The sequence below is a fragment of the Pan troglodytes genome, chromosome 1 (assembly GCF_028858775.2).
Source record: "Pan troglodytes isolate AG18354 chromosome 1, NHGRI_mPanTro3-v2.0_pri, whole genome shotgun sequence".
NCBI lineage: Eukaryota > Metazoa > Chordata > Mammalia > Primates > Hominidae > Pan > Pan troglodytes.
Genome location: NC_072398.2, coordinates 222,116,765 through 222,133,088, shown reverse-complemented (window position 1 = coordinate 222,133,088; position 16,324 = coordinate 222,116,765). Strand labels below are relative to the sequence as shown.

At 53.6% G+C, this 16,324-nt stretch overlaps 1 protein-coding gene across 6 annotated transcripts in view; it reads right to left on the bottom strand.

The window, feature by feature from the left end:
* The window catches only part of CTNNBIP1 (catenin beta interacting protein 1), a 62,116-nt gene that overhangs the window by 12,640 nt on the left and 33,152 nt on the right, over window positions 1-16,324 (bottom strand). For all 6 annotated transcript variants that reach the window (XM_001168482.7, XM_063805097.1, XM_063805102.1 and 3 more), the window contains 2 exons: window positions 11,066-11,185; window positions 10,284-10,374 (listed from right to left, as the gene is read on the bottom strand). In XM_001168482.7, the coding sequence (XP_001168482.1) occupies window positions 10,284-10,374; window positions 11,066-11,161 (187 nt within the window). In that variant the 5' untranslated portion in view covers window positions 11,162-11,185. The remainder of the gene's footprint in view (window positions 1-10,283; window positions 10,375-11,065; window positions 11,186-16,324) is intronic.

Here is a 16,324-nt window from a genome sequence, read left to right as displayed (position 1 = left end):
CCATCAGCAGAGGGAGCTAACTTTGGCTGAGTGCTTCACAACTGTCCAGGGAATGCCACCTGGCAAGCCCAGGGCCCATCCTTGACACACATGGCAGACCAGGCTGGAGAGGGAATGCGACCACATGCTCCCAAGTGTCCAGGACAACGCCCACTCTGTGTCTCATCCTCTTCTCTGACCATATGGTTTTTGGTTGTGGTACCTTTTCCTCCTCCCAGGAGCTCGTTAATCTTGCTATTAATACCAACTAGCATCTGCTACCTGGCTATCCAAAACTGCAGTGGCTGAACTACCAGCTCTAGGGAAAGGCTACCTGGAAAAGCAGGACCCAGACGCTCCTCCAAAGGGAAGCATTTCTGAAGGGGACAAAACTCAGGTACCACCCTGGACTGGGCCTCCTCCCAGACAAACCAAGACCTGCTGGTGGCATGTGCTGTTTTCAGCAGCTCGGGACTATGAGCTGGGTGTTCTATACATCTCAGCTCTGATGCTCCAGAGTCCCCAGGGGATGGCTTTTACCCAGAGACAGCATACACTTGGGTTGCTATGGGGATGGCGGCCGGCGACCAGTGATCCACCAGGGTCTTAGCAGCCAAAGCAGCACCAGGCTCAGGGGCGCCTCCTGGGCTCCAGGCTGACAACCACCACGGGCACAAGAGGCTGCTGGGCGGTGGCACTGCAGCAGCCAGTGCTGTGTGGACGTGCATCGAGCTGCCAAGCTGCTGAGCCAGCTCCCAGTAGAGACATCAGGCCTCCTGGAACAGCCAACAAGAGCTCGGGAGGCAGCTAAAGGCCCTCCTAGGCTTGGGGTCCCTTGTGGTACCCCAGTACCAAGACCCTGGAGCTGATACCCAGCCTGGGTCTGACTCTGACTAGCTGTGTACCCCAGGGGGAAGTCCCTGCACATCTAGCCTCAGTTTACTCATCTGTACAACGTGATGAATCTATCCCCAATCTAACTAGCCACAGGATAACATCCACAGCATAAAGCATCATAAACGACATCCCACAGGGTCGCACCTTGGGGCTCCGTTATCCCTGCTCTGTTCTAATCCCAGATGTGCTCCCCCAAATCCATCTTGCCCTGTTCCCACCCTCCCATCCCTGCTGAGCGTGACACACACATGACCTTTGTGATATGTCTTCCCAGGTAAGGTGTTCATTCCCTGTATTCAAATTCCCTGGTTCCCCAAAATATAAGCTCTCATAGACCAGGGAGCTTTGACTGCCAAGAAGGGACGGAGATGACCAGGTCTTCACCTAAAACCCTGACATATTCTCTCTCTTTTTTTCTTTTTCTTTTATATACACACCTTCAATAGAGATGGGGTCTCACTATGTTGCCCAGGCTGCTCTCAAACTCCTGGACTCAAGTGATCTCCTGCCTCAGCCTCCCAAAGTGTTGGGATTACAGGCATGCACCACCGTGCCTACCCCATCCTGGCATATTCTCAAATTTTAGTGGGCATCAGAATTGAATGACCTTGGGAGCTTGCTTAAAATGCAAATTCCCAGGCTCATCTGGCAGGCATTCTGGGGCTATGGCAGGGCCCAGGAGTCTGCATTTTAACAAGTACCCTCAGTGATTGAGGTGTGCAAATGTGTATAGCATGCTCAGAGAGCTCAGTGCTACAGACTGTCCCCTGACCTCCACCCGACCCCAAGCTGTCATGCCTTCTTGCCCAGCATTCTGGAGGAGAATCCTGTAGCATCCTTCCCACCGGTTTCTCTACACGCACATCCGCATGCATTCTCCAAGGCCCCGTGCAAACAGCACCTCTTCTCTGTGGCTTCCTAGGTGGTCTCCCCTCCCTCAGCCCAAAGCTCTTTACGCATTAGTTCACACGCCAGTCTGCTCTGCTGGTCCAGGAGCTCATGGGCAGTGCTGAGGGGTGGCACCGTGCCTAGCACACAGCAACTGTGGGCTGATGTGAGTGGAACCGTCCAGCCATTGGATGGAGCAGCCCTCAATGCCCCTCTCTGACAGGGCCTGCCTCTTACCAGGGCTTGAGGGGGGAAGTGTAGAGTCCCACAAGGACTTCTCTGAGGCCATTCGGGCATCTGTTCTCAGTTCTAAACAACAGAACCCATGACGCGGGGTGATGGGGTCAAAGCGACCCTCCCTGGAGCCGCAGCCAGGTGCTGAGTAAGCAGCTGGGGTCAAAGCGACCCTCCCTGGAGCCGCAGCCAGGTGCTGAGTAAGCAGCTGGGGTCAAAGAGACCCTCCCTGGAGCCGCAGCCAGGTGCTGAGTAAGCAGCTGGCCCTGCACTTCAGCACAGTCCTCACTTTTCTTGGGATTCTTTTTCCCCCTTTTTCAGTGACACAACTTATACACCAAATCCTCCTGGCTGATTTCTGTTCAATTCAATATATAGGTGATTTTTGGTTTAATTTTGTTATTAGGTTACAGGTAATTCTCATGTAAGTGTTGATTAAAGTTAACAAAGATTAGCTTCCCATCTCATAGACTAGAATTCTCCCTGGGCCTGACTATAATTTCAGTGCAGAGTCTGTTACCGCCTGGAGCCTCTGGGAGAAGCCTCCAAGCCACATGCAGGGAGAGAGGGGACCCAGAAACCCCAGCAGATCATCCGTGTGGCACCGGGCCAGTGCAAAGGAGGGGCCCAGCCGGCTGCCCCCAAGGAGGAGCTGCTCCAGCAGCCTGGCCCTGGAAGGCGCAGTCCAGGCATCCATCCAGCAGACACCTACACTGCACCAGAGGCGGGATGGGGGACTCATGTGTGATGGTGAACACGGCACAGACCCTGGCCCCGAGGGGCTCCCGACGTAAGGTGGTAAGACTGGCATGGAGCTCCAGGGCACATGCTGACTTGGAAGGGGTCAGCGAGGGCTTCATGAAGGAAGTGAAAGAACAGAGGCTGGAAGGCTGTTATGGGGGATTCCAGGAAGAACTTTCCACACTGAGCTGTAACATATCATGCCACCACCCCTAATAGGGCAGGGCCGCTGAGGGGGTCAAGGGGGTTGGTGAGCAGAGAGCTGCCTCCCTCATGCCATGCTACGAAAGGAGAGGCCGTTTCCTTACAGCCTGGTTTCTGCTGATCTACCCATGACCACAGATATTTTAACAAGGTTCCCAGTGTAACCCTCAAGCCAACTGACCTAGTTTAGGCTCTCTGGCAGCAGACCCTGAACCAGCAGCCTCAGCTTCCAAAGGGGAAAGCCTGGCTGGCCGCAGCTGGGGGAACCTTCCCTGGAAAGTGTCTTGGAGAAAGAGTGTGATCAGGTGGAGGCAGGAACAGGCCTGGGAGCCCCGGTGCCAGCACACAGCTCCCAGAGACAAGAAGGGTGGCAGCAGACCAGGGCATGGCCCCAGGAGGCCCCCAGGCAGAGAAAAAACAAGGAGCTTCCTTGACAAAATGAGCCAAGTCTAGGTCTAGGCAGGGTCCCTCTCAGCAACACCTTGACAAGGGCCTTTTCTTTTTTTAGGCTGAGTCTCGCTCTGTCACCCAGGCTGGAGTGCAGTGGCGCGATCTCGGCTCACCGCAAGCTCTGCCTCCTGGGTTCACGCCATTCTCCTGCCTCAGCCTCCTGAGTAGCCGGGACTACAGGCACCCGCCACCACGCCCGGCTATTTTTTTGTATTTTTAGTAGAGACGGAGTTTCACCATGTTAGCCAGGATGGTCTCAATCTCCTGACCTTGTGATCTGCCCACCTTGGCCTCCGAAAGTGCTGAGATTACAGGTGTGAGCCACCGCGCCTGGCTGGACAAGGGCCTATTCTGAGGCACTGTGGGAGGATGACAGTTCTGCGGGTGACTGGCCATGGGTGGCCTTTGCAAAGCACCATCAGAGGCCTGGAACTGTACTTGCTGGGCACCACCCCAGTGCAGTGCTGAGGCAAGAAGAGACCCGGAGCTCTCAGAGAACCAGCACATTGGAAGGCACCTATAGGTGGAGGGCCCAGGGTAAAAATGCAGCAGAAAGTGTTCCCCATTTGTTCTGCCCCTTTCTGAAATACCTAACTGCCCAAGTCATACCTGTTCCTCAAGTAAACACTGTCCTGCTTAAAAAAGCATGTGGCTGGGCTGGGCGCAGTGGCTCATGCCTATAATCCCAGCACCTTGGGAGGCCAAGGTGGGCAGATCACGTGAGGTCAGGAGTTTGAGACAAATCTGGCCAACATGGTGAAACCCCATCCCTACTAAATATACAAAAATTAGCTGGGCATGGTGGCATGCACCTGTAATCCCAGCTACCTGGGAGGCTAAGGCAAGAGAATTGCTTGAACCTGTGAGGTGGAGGTTGCAGTGAGCCAAGATAGCACCACTGCACTCCAGCCTGGGCAACAGAGTGAGACTCCGTCTCAAAAAAAAAAAAAAGTTTTATTGGAAATTATTTAAGAACACAGTGAAATTATCATGCGTAAAAAATGGATGTTAAAAATGGGTATTAAGGCCGGGCGCGGTGGCTCACGCCTGTAATCCCAGCACTTTGGGGGGCCGAAGCAGGTGGATCACGAGGTCAGGAGATTGAGACCATCCTGGCTAACACGGTGAAACCCCGTCTCTACTAAAAAAATATATAAAAAATTAGCCAGGCGTGGTGGCGGGCGCCTGTAGTCCCAGCTACTCGGGAAGCTGAGGCAGGAGAATGGCATGAACCCGGGAGGTGGAGTTTGCAGTGAGCCGAGACCGCACCATTGCACTCCAGCCTGGGTGACAGAGCGAGACTCCGTCTCAAAAAACAAAACAAAACAAAAAAACAACAAGAAAAAAAAACAGGTATTAAAATGTTTATGGTCCCAGCCTTGTGCTATAGCTGTATGCATGTTTGTGAAAGGATGACAGGAAACTTAACAAAGGGTAAGAGTGATTACAGCTATGCAGTAGGATTCAATGTTTCAAACTTTTCTGCTCTTTCTCCCTTTCCCCAGTTTTTTAAAATGACTATGCACGATTCTATAACTGGGAAAAAAATCACTATGCATTAGAGGGAGCCACACTGACCATGAGAGAAGCCTGGACTCAGCACTCCACAGGCCTGCTTCAGGAAGCTCTGGACCTCCCCATTCCTGCAGCTGCCCCTTCCCAGCAGGGCGACCTTCCTGAGAAGTACTGACTTCCTCTGGTTCAAAGCCAAGTCCCTCTGGTTTCCAGGTCTGCTTAGACACCCTTGGGGACTAGAACCCAGTTCACTTATTTGTCCAAACATGACAAACAATAAGATGGAAGCCACAGTTCCAAGCTCAAGGAGCTCAGAGCCCGGTCAATAGATGGATTAGGAGACAGTGTGGGTGTAGCACAGCCGAGGTACATGCACATGTGACAGGAGGGCCTGGCCCAGGTTGCAGGGGGCAGGGGAGTAAGGTGGGGGTGAAGGCTGGTTCCTGGCGGCCAAAAGGCAAATGCAGTGGCAGAAAGGCATGAACATGGCCATTCACTATGGCCCTTTACAGTGTGAGGTCAGGTCTTGCTCACCAAGCTAAAGGGGCTGGATTTTATCCTCAAGGCAGTGGGGAGCCACTGAATGATTTTAAGTTGGGTGGAGGCTGGGCATGGTGGCTCCCGCCTGTAATCCCAGCACTTTGGGAGGCCAAGGTGTATGGATCACCTGAAGTCAGGAGTTTGAGACCAGCCCGGGCAACATGGTGAAACCCCGTCTCTAATTAGCTGGGTGTGGTGGCGGGAGCCTGTAACCCCAGCTACTCGGGAGGCTGAGGCAGGAGAATTACTTGAACTGGGAAGGTGGGGGCTGCAGTGAGCCGAGATCGCGCCACTGCACTCCAGCCTGGGTGACAGAACAAAACTCCTTCTCAAAAAAAAAAAAAAAAAGTTGAGTAGAGACCCACTAATGTCACTCTAAGCCTCCAAAAGTCTCTCCAGCTGTGGGGGTAGAGGGCAGACCTGAGGGGGCAAGATGGGAAGTCGAGATGCCAGATAGGAGTGATCTGAAGCTGTGAGACAAGAGTGAATATGGGCTCAGTCCAAGAGGGGGCTGGAAACGAGAAGGAGAGAATGAAGCAGGTCTGGGGAGCCTTAGGATGGACTCAGTAACCCATTAGGTTCCTGAGGAAGAGAGGAGTCGAGGCTGAGTCCTCAGGCGCTGTGTACTTGCTGGGCATTGGTCAGGGCAGAGCACAGGTGGAAAATCCATGTCAGCTGGGCATGGGCGGCTGTGGTGATGCTGGCCAACAGTCAGCTGGCCATGCTCTCTGTTGAGATCACAGCACTGCGTGTGGGACAGGGAGAAGAGAGGGGGCAACCCTGGAGGATGCCAGCCCTGATTGAGGGAAGGGAGTGGGAAACAGCCAGTGAGGGGTGATGTGAAGGACAAGGGAGGGAAAGGAGGCTGTCATTGGTGGTCTCAGCCCAGCAGAGGCCAGGCAGGCTGGGAACTGGGGGGCCACTGGGGCCTCTGCTGGAACCACCTGGTGAGCCCGTAAGGGGAGGCCCCCACCCCAGGGTCTCCAGCACCTGCCTGGCTCCCCATAGATACTCAACAAATGTGACCGAGGAAGGAATCGAAGGGTAGGGGGTAAAGGGGTGCCCACGGCCCCCTCCCTGGGCCTCAAGTAAGGGAGCAGTGCTCCAGGTACCAGACCCATCCAGCCCTGGAGGGGAAGCATGTGCAGGGCTAAAGGTGGCGGCCAGACCCTCAGGACCAAGGTCGGGTGCTGTCCGTTGGAGGGCCTGCCTCAGACCCCCTGCTAGAGGAGTCCCAGGGTAGATGGAGCCTCCTCTGGCTCAGGGAACACCTAAAGCAGCCTGGAGCATTTGCTGAGAGACAGCGCCACCTAGTGGGCAGGAGGTGCACGCCAGGCCATTACCCGCAGGCTCCAGGCCTTTGGGGTTCATTATGGCAGTCTCTGCACCCTGCTCTGGCCCCCGCATCCTGCCCCAGTCCCTGGAGACAACAATCCAGGGCTTCTGCCACCTAAGCAGTGTCTGAGCCTCTGACAGCAGGATCCTGCAGCATCAGCTGAGATTGGCTCTGCGATGGAGAAGGTGGGCAGGTGAGATTTTAACAGAGATCCATTTGCCCACATGGCACAGGCAGATGCAGGGTCCTGCCCTCACATGGGTAAGCCCAGTATGGGACTGGGCTGATTGCAGTTCTGTTGTTATTGTTGTTGTGTTTGTTTGTGGTGTCGTTAGGCTCGCAAAGAAAATAAATATGCTTATGAAACTCTTCCAGACATGGCTGACCCCTCCCCTCTCCACTCCCAGTCCACAGAATTCTCAGAACCTCCTGCAGCTCAGGTCTGTGTGGCTCAGGCCCCGGCAGCCAGGTTAGAGGTATCTTTATGGAGGTAGGGGCAGTCCACAGGGTGCCCCAGCAGCAGGGAGTGACTCCCACCACCTATTCCGCAACGATTCCCTGGGGTCTTCCCTGGCTCCAGCTTCAGCTCCAGGAGACCCCTCCCCAGAGAAAGAAGTAGCTGTGGACAGACACCACCCACCCAGAAGGGCCTGGACTCCACAGCCCACACAGTTGGTCACAGCTGCCAGCTTGCTCCTACTGCTCAGCAGTTTCAGGGCAAGGTCAACAGCTAAGTGGGGTCACTGACCTTCCTCAACAACTTGGCAGAGCTCATTTTTATTCTCAACTGTGGGTTCGGCTAGGCAAGAGTTCTCCTAAAAATATTTTTTTTAACTTTCCCTTATGACAAAGAAACAAATGTACAATGTTAAAATATTAGTTTTACAAAAATGTGTGACTTGGAAAGTTAAAGTTTCTTATATAGTCCTATCCCCTAACAATTATTATTATTTTTTTTTTTTGAGACAGAGTCTAGCTCTGTTGCCCAGGCTGGAGTAAAGTGGTGTGATCTTGGCTCACCGCAAGCTCCGCCTCCCAGATTCAAGCAGTTCTCCTGCCTTAATCTCCCAAGTAGCTGGGTAGCTGGGACTACTGGCACCTGCCACCATGCTCAGCTAATTTTTGTATTTTTAGTAGAGACAGGATGTTGCCATGTTGGCCAGGCTGGTCTTGAACTCCTGGCCTCAGGTGATCTGCCCACCTTGGCCTCCCAAAGTGCTGGGATTACAGGCATGAACCACCACGCCCAGCACCCCTTGTCAAAAACAAATTTCTGACAGTCTGGTATATATTCCACCAGCTTCTTTGTCTTTTAAAAATTTTTTAAATTTATGAGACAGAGTCTCCCTCTGTTGCCCAGGCTGGGGTGCAGTGGTGCGATCATGGCTCACTGCAGCATCAACCTCCTGGGCTCAAGCGATCCTCTCACCTCAGCCTCCCTAGTAGCTAGGACTACAGATGTGTGCCACCACAGCCAGCTAGTTTTTGTATTTTTTGTAGCGAGAGGGTCTCCCTATGTTGCCCAGGCTGGTCTTGAGCTCCTGGGCTCAAGCAATCCTCTTGCCATGGCCTCTCAAAGTGCTGGGATGACAGGCGTGAGCCACTGCACCTGGCCACCAGCTTTTTTTCTATGTGCATATACAGCTTGTGTCTTGTGTGTATGTGTGTTGTTGCTGGGGTTTTGTTTTTTTTTTTTTTTTTTTTGAGACGGAGTCTTGCTCTGCTGCCCAGGCTGGAGTGCAGCGGTGAGATCTTGGCTTCCCAAGTAGCTGGGATTACACCTGCATGCTACTACGCCCAGCTAACTTTTGTATTTTTAGTAGAGATGGGGTTTCGCCACGTTGGTCAGGCTGGTCTAGAACTCCTGACCTCAGGTGATCCACCTGCCTTGGCCTCCCAAAATGCTGGGATTACAGGTGTGAGCCACCGTACCCGGCCTGTTGCTGCTTTTTATACTGACATATGGTCCTACTTTTTGATGTCTCCTATTTTGATTTTTTCCCAAGAGTATTCAACTGGAGGCTTTCTTACCATCCCAGCTCAAATTCAGGTTAACTCAGTGACCAAGACTAAGTGGGAAGGAAGGTGAGTCTCCAGGGACTCAGAAGCCTGAAGGTTTCAGGTTGACATGAGTCAGAAGCCATGGTAGAGGGTGCCATGCTAGAAACCCAGATTAGCCCTGGAAGAGAAGAGACCTCACCCAAGAGATCCCAGGATGGGGCGGGAGCCGACGCCACACAGAACAGGCTGCCGCATGATCCAGGAGGCACACCTGGGCAGACACACCCAGGCAGGTTGTGCGTGGTAAGCTGCTGTCCCAGGGAGCTGCCTGAGCCACTGCCTGGAAGGTTTCTGCTGAGTTGGGTGCACAAGCCAGGTCACACCCAGCATCGGTGCTTGGGAACAGGCCCCTGTGCCAGGACAGAGCCCTAAGACATCAGGAGAACAAGGGCTGGCTGGTGATCTAGGTCAGGCCCCGCATGCCAGCCTCAAAGCACAGCAAACGCAGCCGTCAGCACTCTGCTTTCGGGGGCCCGCTCGCGTCTGGACATGCCACAGGTTGTAATATTTCATGGCCAATCATTCCAACAAAGCATAAAGAGAATAAAAGGAAAGGACTCTATGGAGATGCTGGTCAGAATACTGAGCCTCCGTGTCATGAGAAGCCTTCTAGAGAAGGAGAACCTTGCTGAGCAGCCAAGGGACATGGAGCTGTCCAGTAGCCATGTGGGTTATGGGCAAGATGGCAGACAGTGAAGCGCTCCTCAGCCACAGGTGTACATCCCGGGACTCCCCAGTAACCACCTGGCTGCATGACCAAGTGGCTTACTGCTCCCAAATCCCAGTTTCCTTGCCTGTTAAGTGGAAGTATTAATAATACAAATAGTAGCTACCTACAATAGAATGAAACAACGGTGCCTGCTACACAACAAACACTCACATCCTGCCTGTTACCATGCTGACTTGTTGAGGTCACCCCAGAAAGACAGAACTCCCTCAGGCGCACGGAGACATCAGGCCTTTGGGGCATTCCTCCTGGCCACAGCCAGGACCACACCAGCCACAATGTGGTCTGTGCTCAGGACAACAGTGACGGCATTGTCCTAGCACACAAGGGCAGTTTCTCTCTCCTGGACAGGGTGCTGGGTGGGTAGGGGTCAGGCCAAAGGTTAAAGAAATGCAATAATCAGTCTCTGCAGTTATGAGGGCCCCCAGACATCTCCATTTCCTGCCTCTTCCAGGCCTTAGAAAGGGATCCTGCCATTTGTCTTGTAGAGTCTTTGGCTCCCACCTGAGGAAGGAGATGGGATCAGGTGGGAGGCTCCGAAGGTTTCCTGGCTCAGCTCTGTGGGTGGAGGGAGCTGTAGCCCCTCCTAGTCAGCCCTGGGTCTCATGGATCACCCATCAAAGAGGGCTGGAGCTACGCTTTCTAAGGGAAACACAAGTCGGTGCCCCTGGGACTTGTGCCACTGCCCCAGCCCCTCTGCCGCCGACTCACCCTGGTCGATGGAGTGCGGAGGCAGCTGGCTGAGCTGGCTGTTGACCACCCCTGCATAGGTGCGCAGGAACTCCTCCTCGCTGGCTGTCAGCTGCAGGGTGAGAGAGCTGTGGTGAGGGGCAGCATGCACCTGTTCCCTGAAAGGCACCTGCACCCCTAGAGGCACCACCTAGGCCTGCTTGGTCCCTGCTTGGTCCCTGCTCAGGCTTCTGTTTCTGAGATTTGACCCCTTTGCTTTCAGGGCCAGCACACCCCACTCCCACCCTCCTTAAACTTGGTCCAGGGGTCCAAAGGCTTTGCCACTCAGACTGAATCTGAGATTAAGGTCTGTTCTAGTATAGGGCCAGTGGAAGACACAAGTCCTGCCCGGAAGGCTGAGGGGCGATTCCATGTCCCTCCACTCTTTTTGAGAAATACCCCTGCACATGCATGCCTGCTGCCCCCTCAGCTCCTGTCCTGACAAGTTGTCCCTGAGCTGCCCCCTGGGAGAGAAGACTTTCGGGCTTGTGAGGGGGAGAAAGGGAAGGTCAGGGCCTTGAGACCCTCATCCGCCTGGCCCCAATCCGGCAGTGTTGGGTGTCCCCAGAACTTGACGTGCTGGGCTGTGTGCCTGGGGGGCCAGAAGCAGCCCTAGAGCCAAGCCACAGGCCCAGCGGCCCCTCCTCAGCCCGTGGCTCCGCAGGAGGCAGCTGCAGTGGCTCCACCCTCCAATAGCCCAGCAGGGCCCCTCCCTGGGAGACCCTCCCTGGGGGCCCGCTGCCTGACACCCCACAGGCACTCACGTTTGATCCCATCTTCCGCAGCATGAGCAGCACTCGGACCTTCTGCTGAATGTACATCTCCTCCGGACTCTTCCCGGGAGCTCCCTCGCGGTTCATCCCCCTGCCCGGCTCTGGGGACTCCTGCAGAGCAAGCAACAGCATCAAAAGGGAAGAGATCAGGATGTGACATACTGGGACAATGACACCTGCTAGTGACCCTCACTCCTCCCAGGAGCCGCTTTCCACCCACAGTCTCCCTTCTGGGAGCATGGGGCAGGTGGCGAGGTGCTGGGTTCCTCTCTCACCCATGCTGGTCCCAGCAGGCTGAACTGAGCAGCTCTGTTCTCCAGCAGGCGCTGCAAGGGCTGGCCTGCCTGCTGCCTCTGTGCATGAAGCTGCTGGGTCCAGGAAAACTGAGATGACCTGGACTGCTGGTCGTTTCTACCTGTGAATCACCCCAGAGCAAAGCTCCTGCTACAAGCCACAGGACACGTGGTGCATGAAGCCCCAAATGTCCCAGGTTTTCAGAAGAACTTCCACAAGGGGCAAAAAAGTGATGGGATCAGAGGCAACTGGTTAGGGCCTTTGGCTCGAGAAACTGTGAGATCAGTGCCCAGCCCCCAAACACTGAGACAGCTCCCTCGGCAAAAGCCCCTGACAAGTTTAAGAGGCCAGGGTTGTGGCTCCTGGGCTGGGCTCCAAGGGGTCCCTTGATGGAAAGACGCTGGCCCAGGGTTGCAGGGCTTGCTACCTCAGCCCTCACAAACCCACCCCACCTGTCAGAGGGTAGCTCCTGCAGGCAGCTGGGAAGGCCAGCAGCGTGTCCACATGCAGCAGGGACCTAACCTGTAGAAAGTCCCCAGGAGAGAAGTCCAGAGCCCCCTCCCTCCAGGAGGAGCTGGAGGAGAGGAAGCTGGGTATGGAGGGGCTTGGGTTACACACTGGTAACTCCTGGATGAGTCAGAAATAACGCAGCAGCTGCTGGGGTGGAGCCTTATCAGCCCTGGTGCCAAGGAACTGCGCTCGGAGAACCACGGAACCAAGCTGGCAGGCCAAGAACACTCCTCACACCATCCATCCCTCCAGGACCAGCAAACCCTGGACCAGCGGGCTTTCCCAGGCAGGGTGGCTCTCTGTGCAGAGGGCAGCCTCAGCAATGTGCCAGAGCCCGGGCAGCAGCCTCCCTGTAGGTACTTGTCAACTGCTCATTCCCCATAAGCTAATGGGGCCCTCATCCTAAAAGTGCACACAATAAGCTAATAGCAGCTGCATGCTTGATGCGGCATAGGTCTCTTTCCAGCAACTTCTGCTAAACCCCTACAGCCCAGACTCTATTACACTGTCTGCTCCCCTTCCACCTCCTCCTGGGCCCAGAAAATGGCCTAAGTGATAACTGGGAGCTAGGAAAGAGGAGTAAACTGCCTCAGGAATGGTCTCTGATGAGAAGGACCCCCAGCCACTTCCCAGGGCCAGGCTGCGTCCCAGCATGGGGAAGGCCATAATTTCCTGTGCAGCTGAGCAGGGAAGCTCTGTTCTGGGGTATCACTCCTCGCACTGACCCATTCTCACTTCCTTCCACTTCACTAGATGTGGAGCACTGCCAATCTGGAGCTGGACTCCACACAGCCTTGTGGGGTGAACCTTGCACCCCGAACCTGGGTGTGGATGATGATGCGGTCTCCACCTCTTCCCCAGTGGCCACCTGGATCTGGGTTACTATGTAACCTCCTCATGATCCCCCTACTTCCTTTCTTGTCCTTTTCTCTACACAATAGCCAGAATGATCTTATTATTGATTATTTTTTGACACAGGGTCTCCCTCTGTCGCCCAGGCTGGAGTGTAGTGGCGCGATCATAGCTCACTGCTGCCTCAACCTGCTGGGCTTTAGCAGTCCTCCCAACTCAGCCTCCTGAGTAAGCTAGGGCCACAGGTGCACATCACCACGCTTGGCTAATTTAAAAACATTTTTTTGTAGAGACAGGGTCTTGCTATGTTGCCCAGGCTGGTCTCAAACTCCTGGGCTCAAGTGATCCTCCCACCTCATCCTCCCCAAAACAGATATCACTCCTACCTTAAACCTACCTGAGAATGCATCTCATAATCCTTGCCAAGACCCTGCCAGGGCTCCGCTGTCAGCCCTGCCTCCCTCTCCAGCCTGTCTCTTCTTCCTCTTCCCCTTGCTCTGCCTTCCTGGCACTCGTCTGTTCTAGAACATGCGGAGAAGCTCTTTCCCTCTGGCAGCCTTTGTACTGGGTGTCCCCTCAGCCAGGAACTGGCTTCTTTCCATCCTTTGTCTTGGCGTAAAGGCACCTTCCTAGGGAAGCCTTCCCTGACAGTTGCTCTGGTGCCCAGGAGTACAGTGGTATGATCAGAACTCACTGCAGCCCTGAACTCCTGGGCTTAAGCGATCCTCCTGCCTCAGCCTCCTAACTAGCTGGGACCACAGAAGCATGCCACAACACCCTGCCACTTTTAAATTTTTTTGTAGAAGTCTTGTTATGTTGCACAGCCAGGTTGGTCTCAAACTCCTGGTCTCAAGCAATCCTCCTGCCTTGGTCTCCCAAAATATTGGAATTAACAGGCATGAGCCACCATGCCCGCCTGTCCTGATTTTCTGAAAGTGCCCTGTTGGAGAACTTGCTTATTGTCTCTGCCCACTGCCTACTGCAAGGCCAGGGCCCCCTCTGCTGTGCTCACCCCTGTCCTCCGGGAGACTAGCACTTGGCAGGCACTTAATAAATACTGCCCGCTTGGCTAAATGGAATAGTGAAACAGCCTGTGGTGTCTGAGCTTCTCCCACTCTGCAATATCCACACCCATCTAGGCCCAAATGTCATTGTGTTAAGAGACCAAGTACCTAACCCAGTCTCCCATAACCAAATTTAGCTTTTCCAAAGGACTCACACTTTCAAAGTAGTGGGCCTTGGGCTATTGTGTTCTCCAAAGAACATCTGAAATGCTCCGTAAAGCCTTTGAGCTGGGAGTTAGGGCTTCCAAGAGTAAAAACCTTCCAATTCTGTCCTGTGCCTAAGGGCTAGTTTTCATTTGCTCTCCCCTGGTGAGAGACAGGGTGAAATACAAGGAGCTGGCCACTAGGTGTCGCCAAACACAAAAGCACCAGCATTGCTTCCTCCCCACCCCCAGCAGGTTCTCCCAGGGCTCCAGACCACCCGGTCCGAGCCGACCAGTCCTTAGCCGATGTGGGAAGCCGATCACTCCTGCTCTGGCTCTCCCTATTCCAATCGTACTATCACAAACCACACTCCAGCCCCGGGTCCCAGGGCAAGATCTATTTATTCATTCAGAGAGCCACCCCTGCCCAGGGAAGGACTGGTGTCTGGTTTTTGCCGCCGCATCCACCCAGGAGCCAGTGGTCCAGGTACACAGTAGGTGCTTCCCAGAGGAGCGTCAGTTCCATATCAAAGACTGCTTCCATCACAGACCGCCTCCATGGGGCCGGCTTTACAGAATGTTGCCCTGTCCAACAAGCCTTCTATGAACAGCTCGCACTGATAGGTGCCGCCCCGTCTTCCTGGCTGGTGCAGCCTCGCCGTCCCGGGGACACCTCACACTGGGATTCCTAGGGCTTGGGCTGCCCAGCTGTGGGCCTGCGGTGTCGTCTGCGCCTGCATTTTGGAGCCAGGCTACTCCTGCTTCAACTCACTTCCCTGCAAGAGACAGTTCTTCTCGCTACAGAGAAGACCCTTGACTTGTCTTTTCTAAAAAGCGTGGTCATGGAGAATTCTTCCAGCTCTAGTTTGAGCTGATTCCGCCCTGCTGCCTAACAAGAGGGCACACTCAGGGCTGGATCTGGAGCAGAAATGCAGCCAGGAGCACATGTTCCCACCCTTCCCATTCCAACCCAAACAGAAACACCGTGACTGGCTTACATAATTCTCTCCTCTGCAGTAAGGGTGTCAGTGTGGAGCAAACTCATAATTGGAGAGAATAAATCATAATCAACCCAAACAATACAGACATTTCAGTCATGGTGCTCAACGAGTATATTAAACTATGTCTCTGTTTGTTGCCTATACAAGCAAACGTGCTATTATATTTTTATCACAATTCTGACAAGCATCAGATTCATTTCACTTGAGAAATCTTATTTTCCCCTGTAGGGATCAAAAACTGGTCTCCATTAAACTATGTTTAAATTACATAAACTAAAACTGCAACTAAATTAGACACACTAATTATTCATCCAGTCCTTGAACGTGAGAACCAAAAGTAATGATGGTTCTCAATTATGGTCTCTTGGCTATTCCCATAAACATTCCAGCGTCTAAAATGGGGTGGCGCTTCCACTCCAAATCCTAAGAAAATTTCTATTAGCTGCCCAAGTCAGAGGTAAGCCAAAAAAAGGAAAACGAAAAGAAACAGGCCAGGCACAATGGCTCATGCCTGTAATCCCAGCACTTTAGGAGGCCGAGGCGGGCAGATCACCTGAGGTTAAGAGTTTGAGACTAGCCTGGCCAACATGGTGAAACCCAGTCTCTATAAAAAATACAAAAAATTAGCTGGGCGAGGTGGCGGACACCTGTAATCCCAGCTACTCGGAGACCGAGGCAGGAGAATCGCTTGAACCTGGGAGGCGGCAGTTGCCTGGAGCCAAGATCATGCCACTGCACTCCAACCTGAGCGACAGAGTGAGACTCCATTTCAAAAAACAAAAACAATAAAACAGAAAAGAAACAACAGGCAACTATTAACTATCCAAATGAATGGTGAGGGGACAGGTCCATGGTTATTTATTATGTAGTAGGCAACCACACATTCTGCAAAAAGTGGGTGCCATCCCAGAAAATGACATCTGATTGGGGCAAATACAATGAAAAGACATTAAGGTACATACCTTCAATTTAGACACAGAGACACACTCCTGCTATACACACACACACACACACACACAGTTCAGAGCTGCCTCTCTGTTGAAGGAAGCTTGGCTGGTCAGGAAAGGATGGTGAGGAAGTGGCTCCTGACCACTGTGAAAGGTCCACACAACGGGAGAACTGGCCTTGGCTCCACAGGCCACAACACGTTCTCAGGGAGACACCCAAGGGCATCTGTAAGAGGCACGCTCAGATGCCACACTTCTTCCCAGCCTTTGCAGGGACCTAATCTCGACCACCATGTAATCTCCAGCATTTAAGCAGTTGATTTCACTTTAGAAGAATTAGGAGGTAGTGCAAGAGGGACCTGGAGAACAAGACTGCTGAAAGTCACATGCGGCAGTTGGAGGCTGGACGGCTGTGGCTCCCTGTATGGGTCTCTGTCTG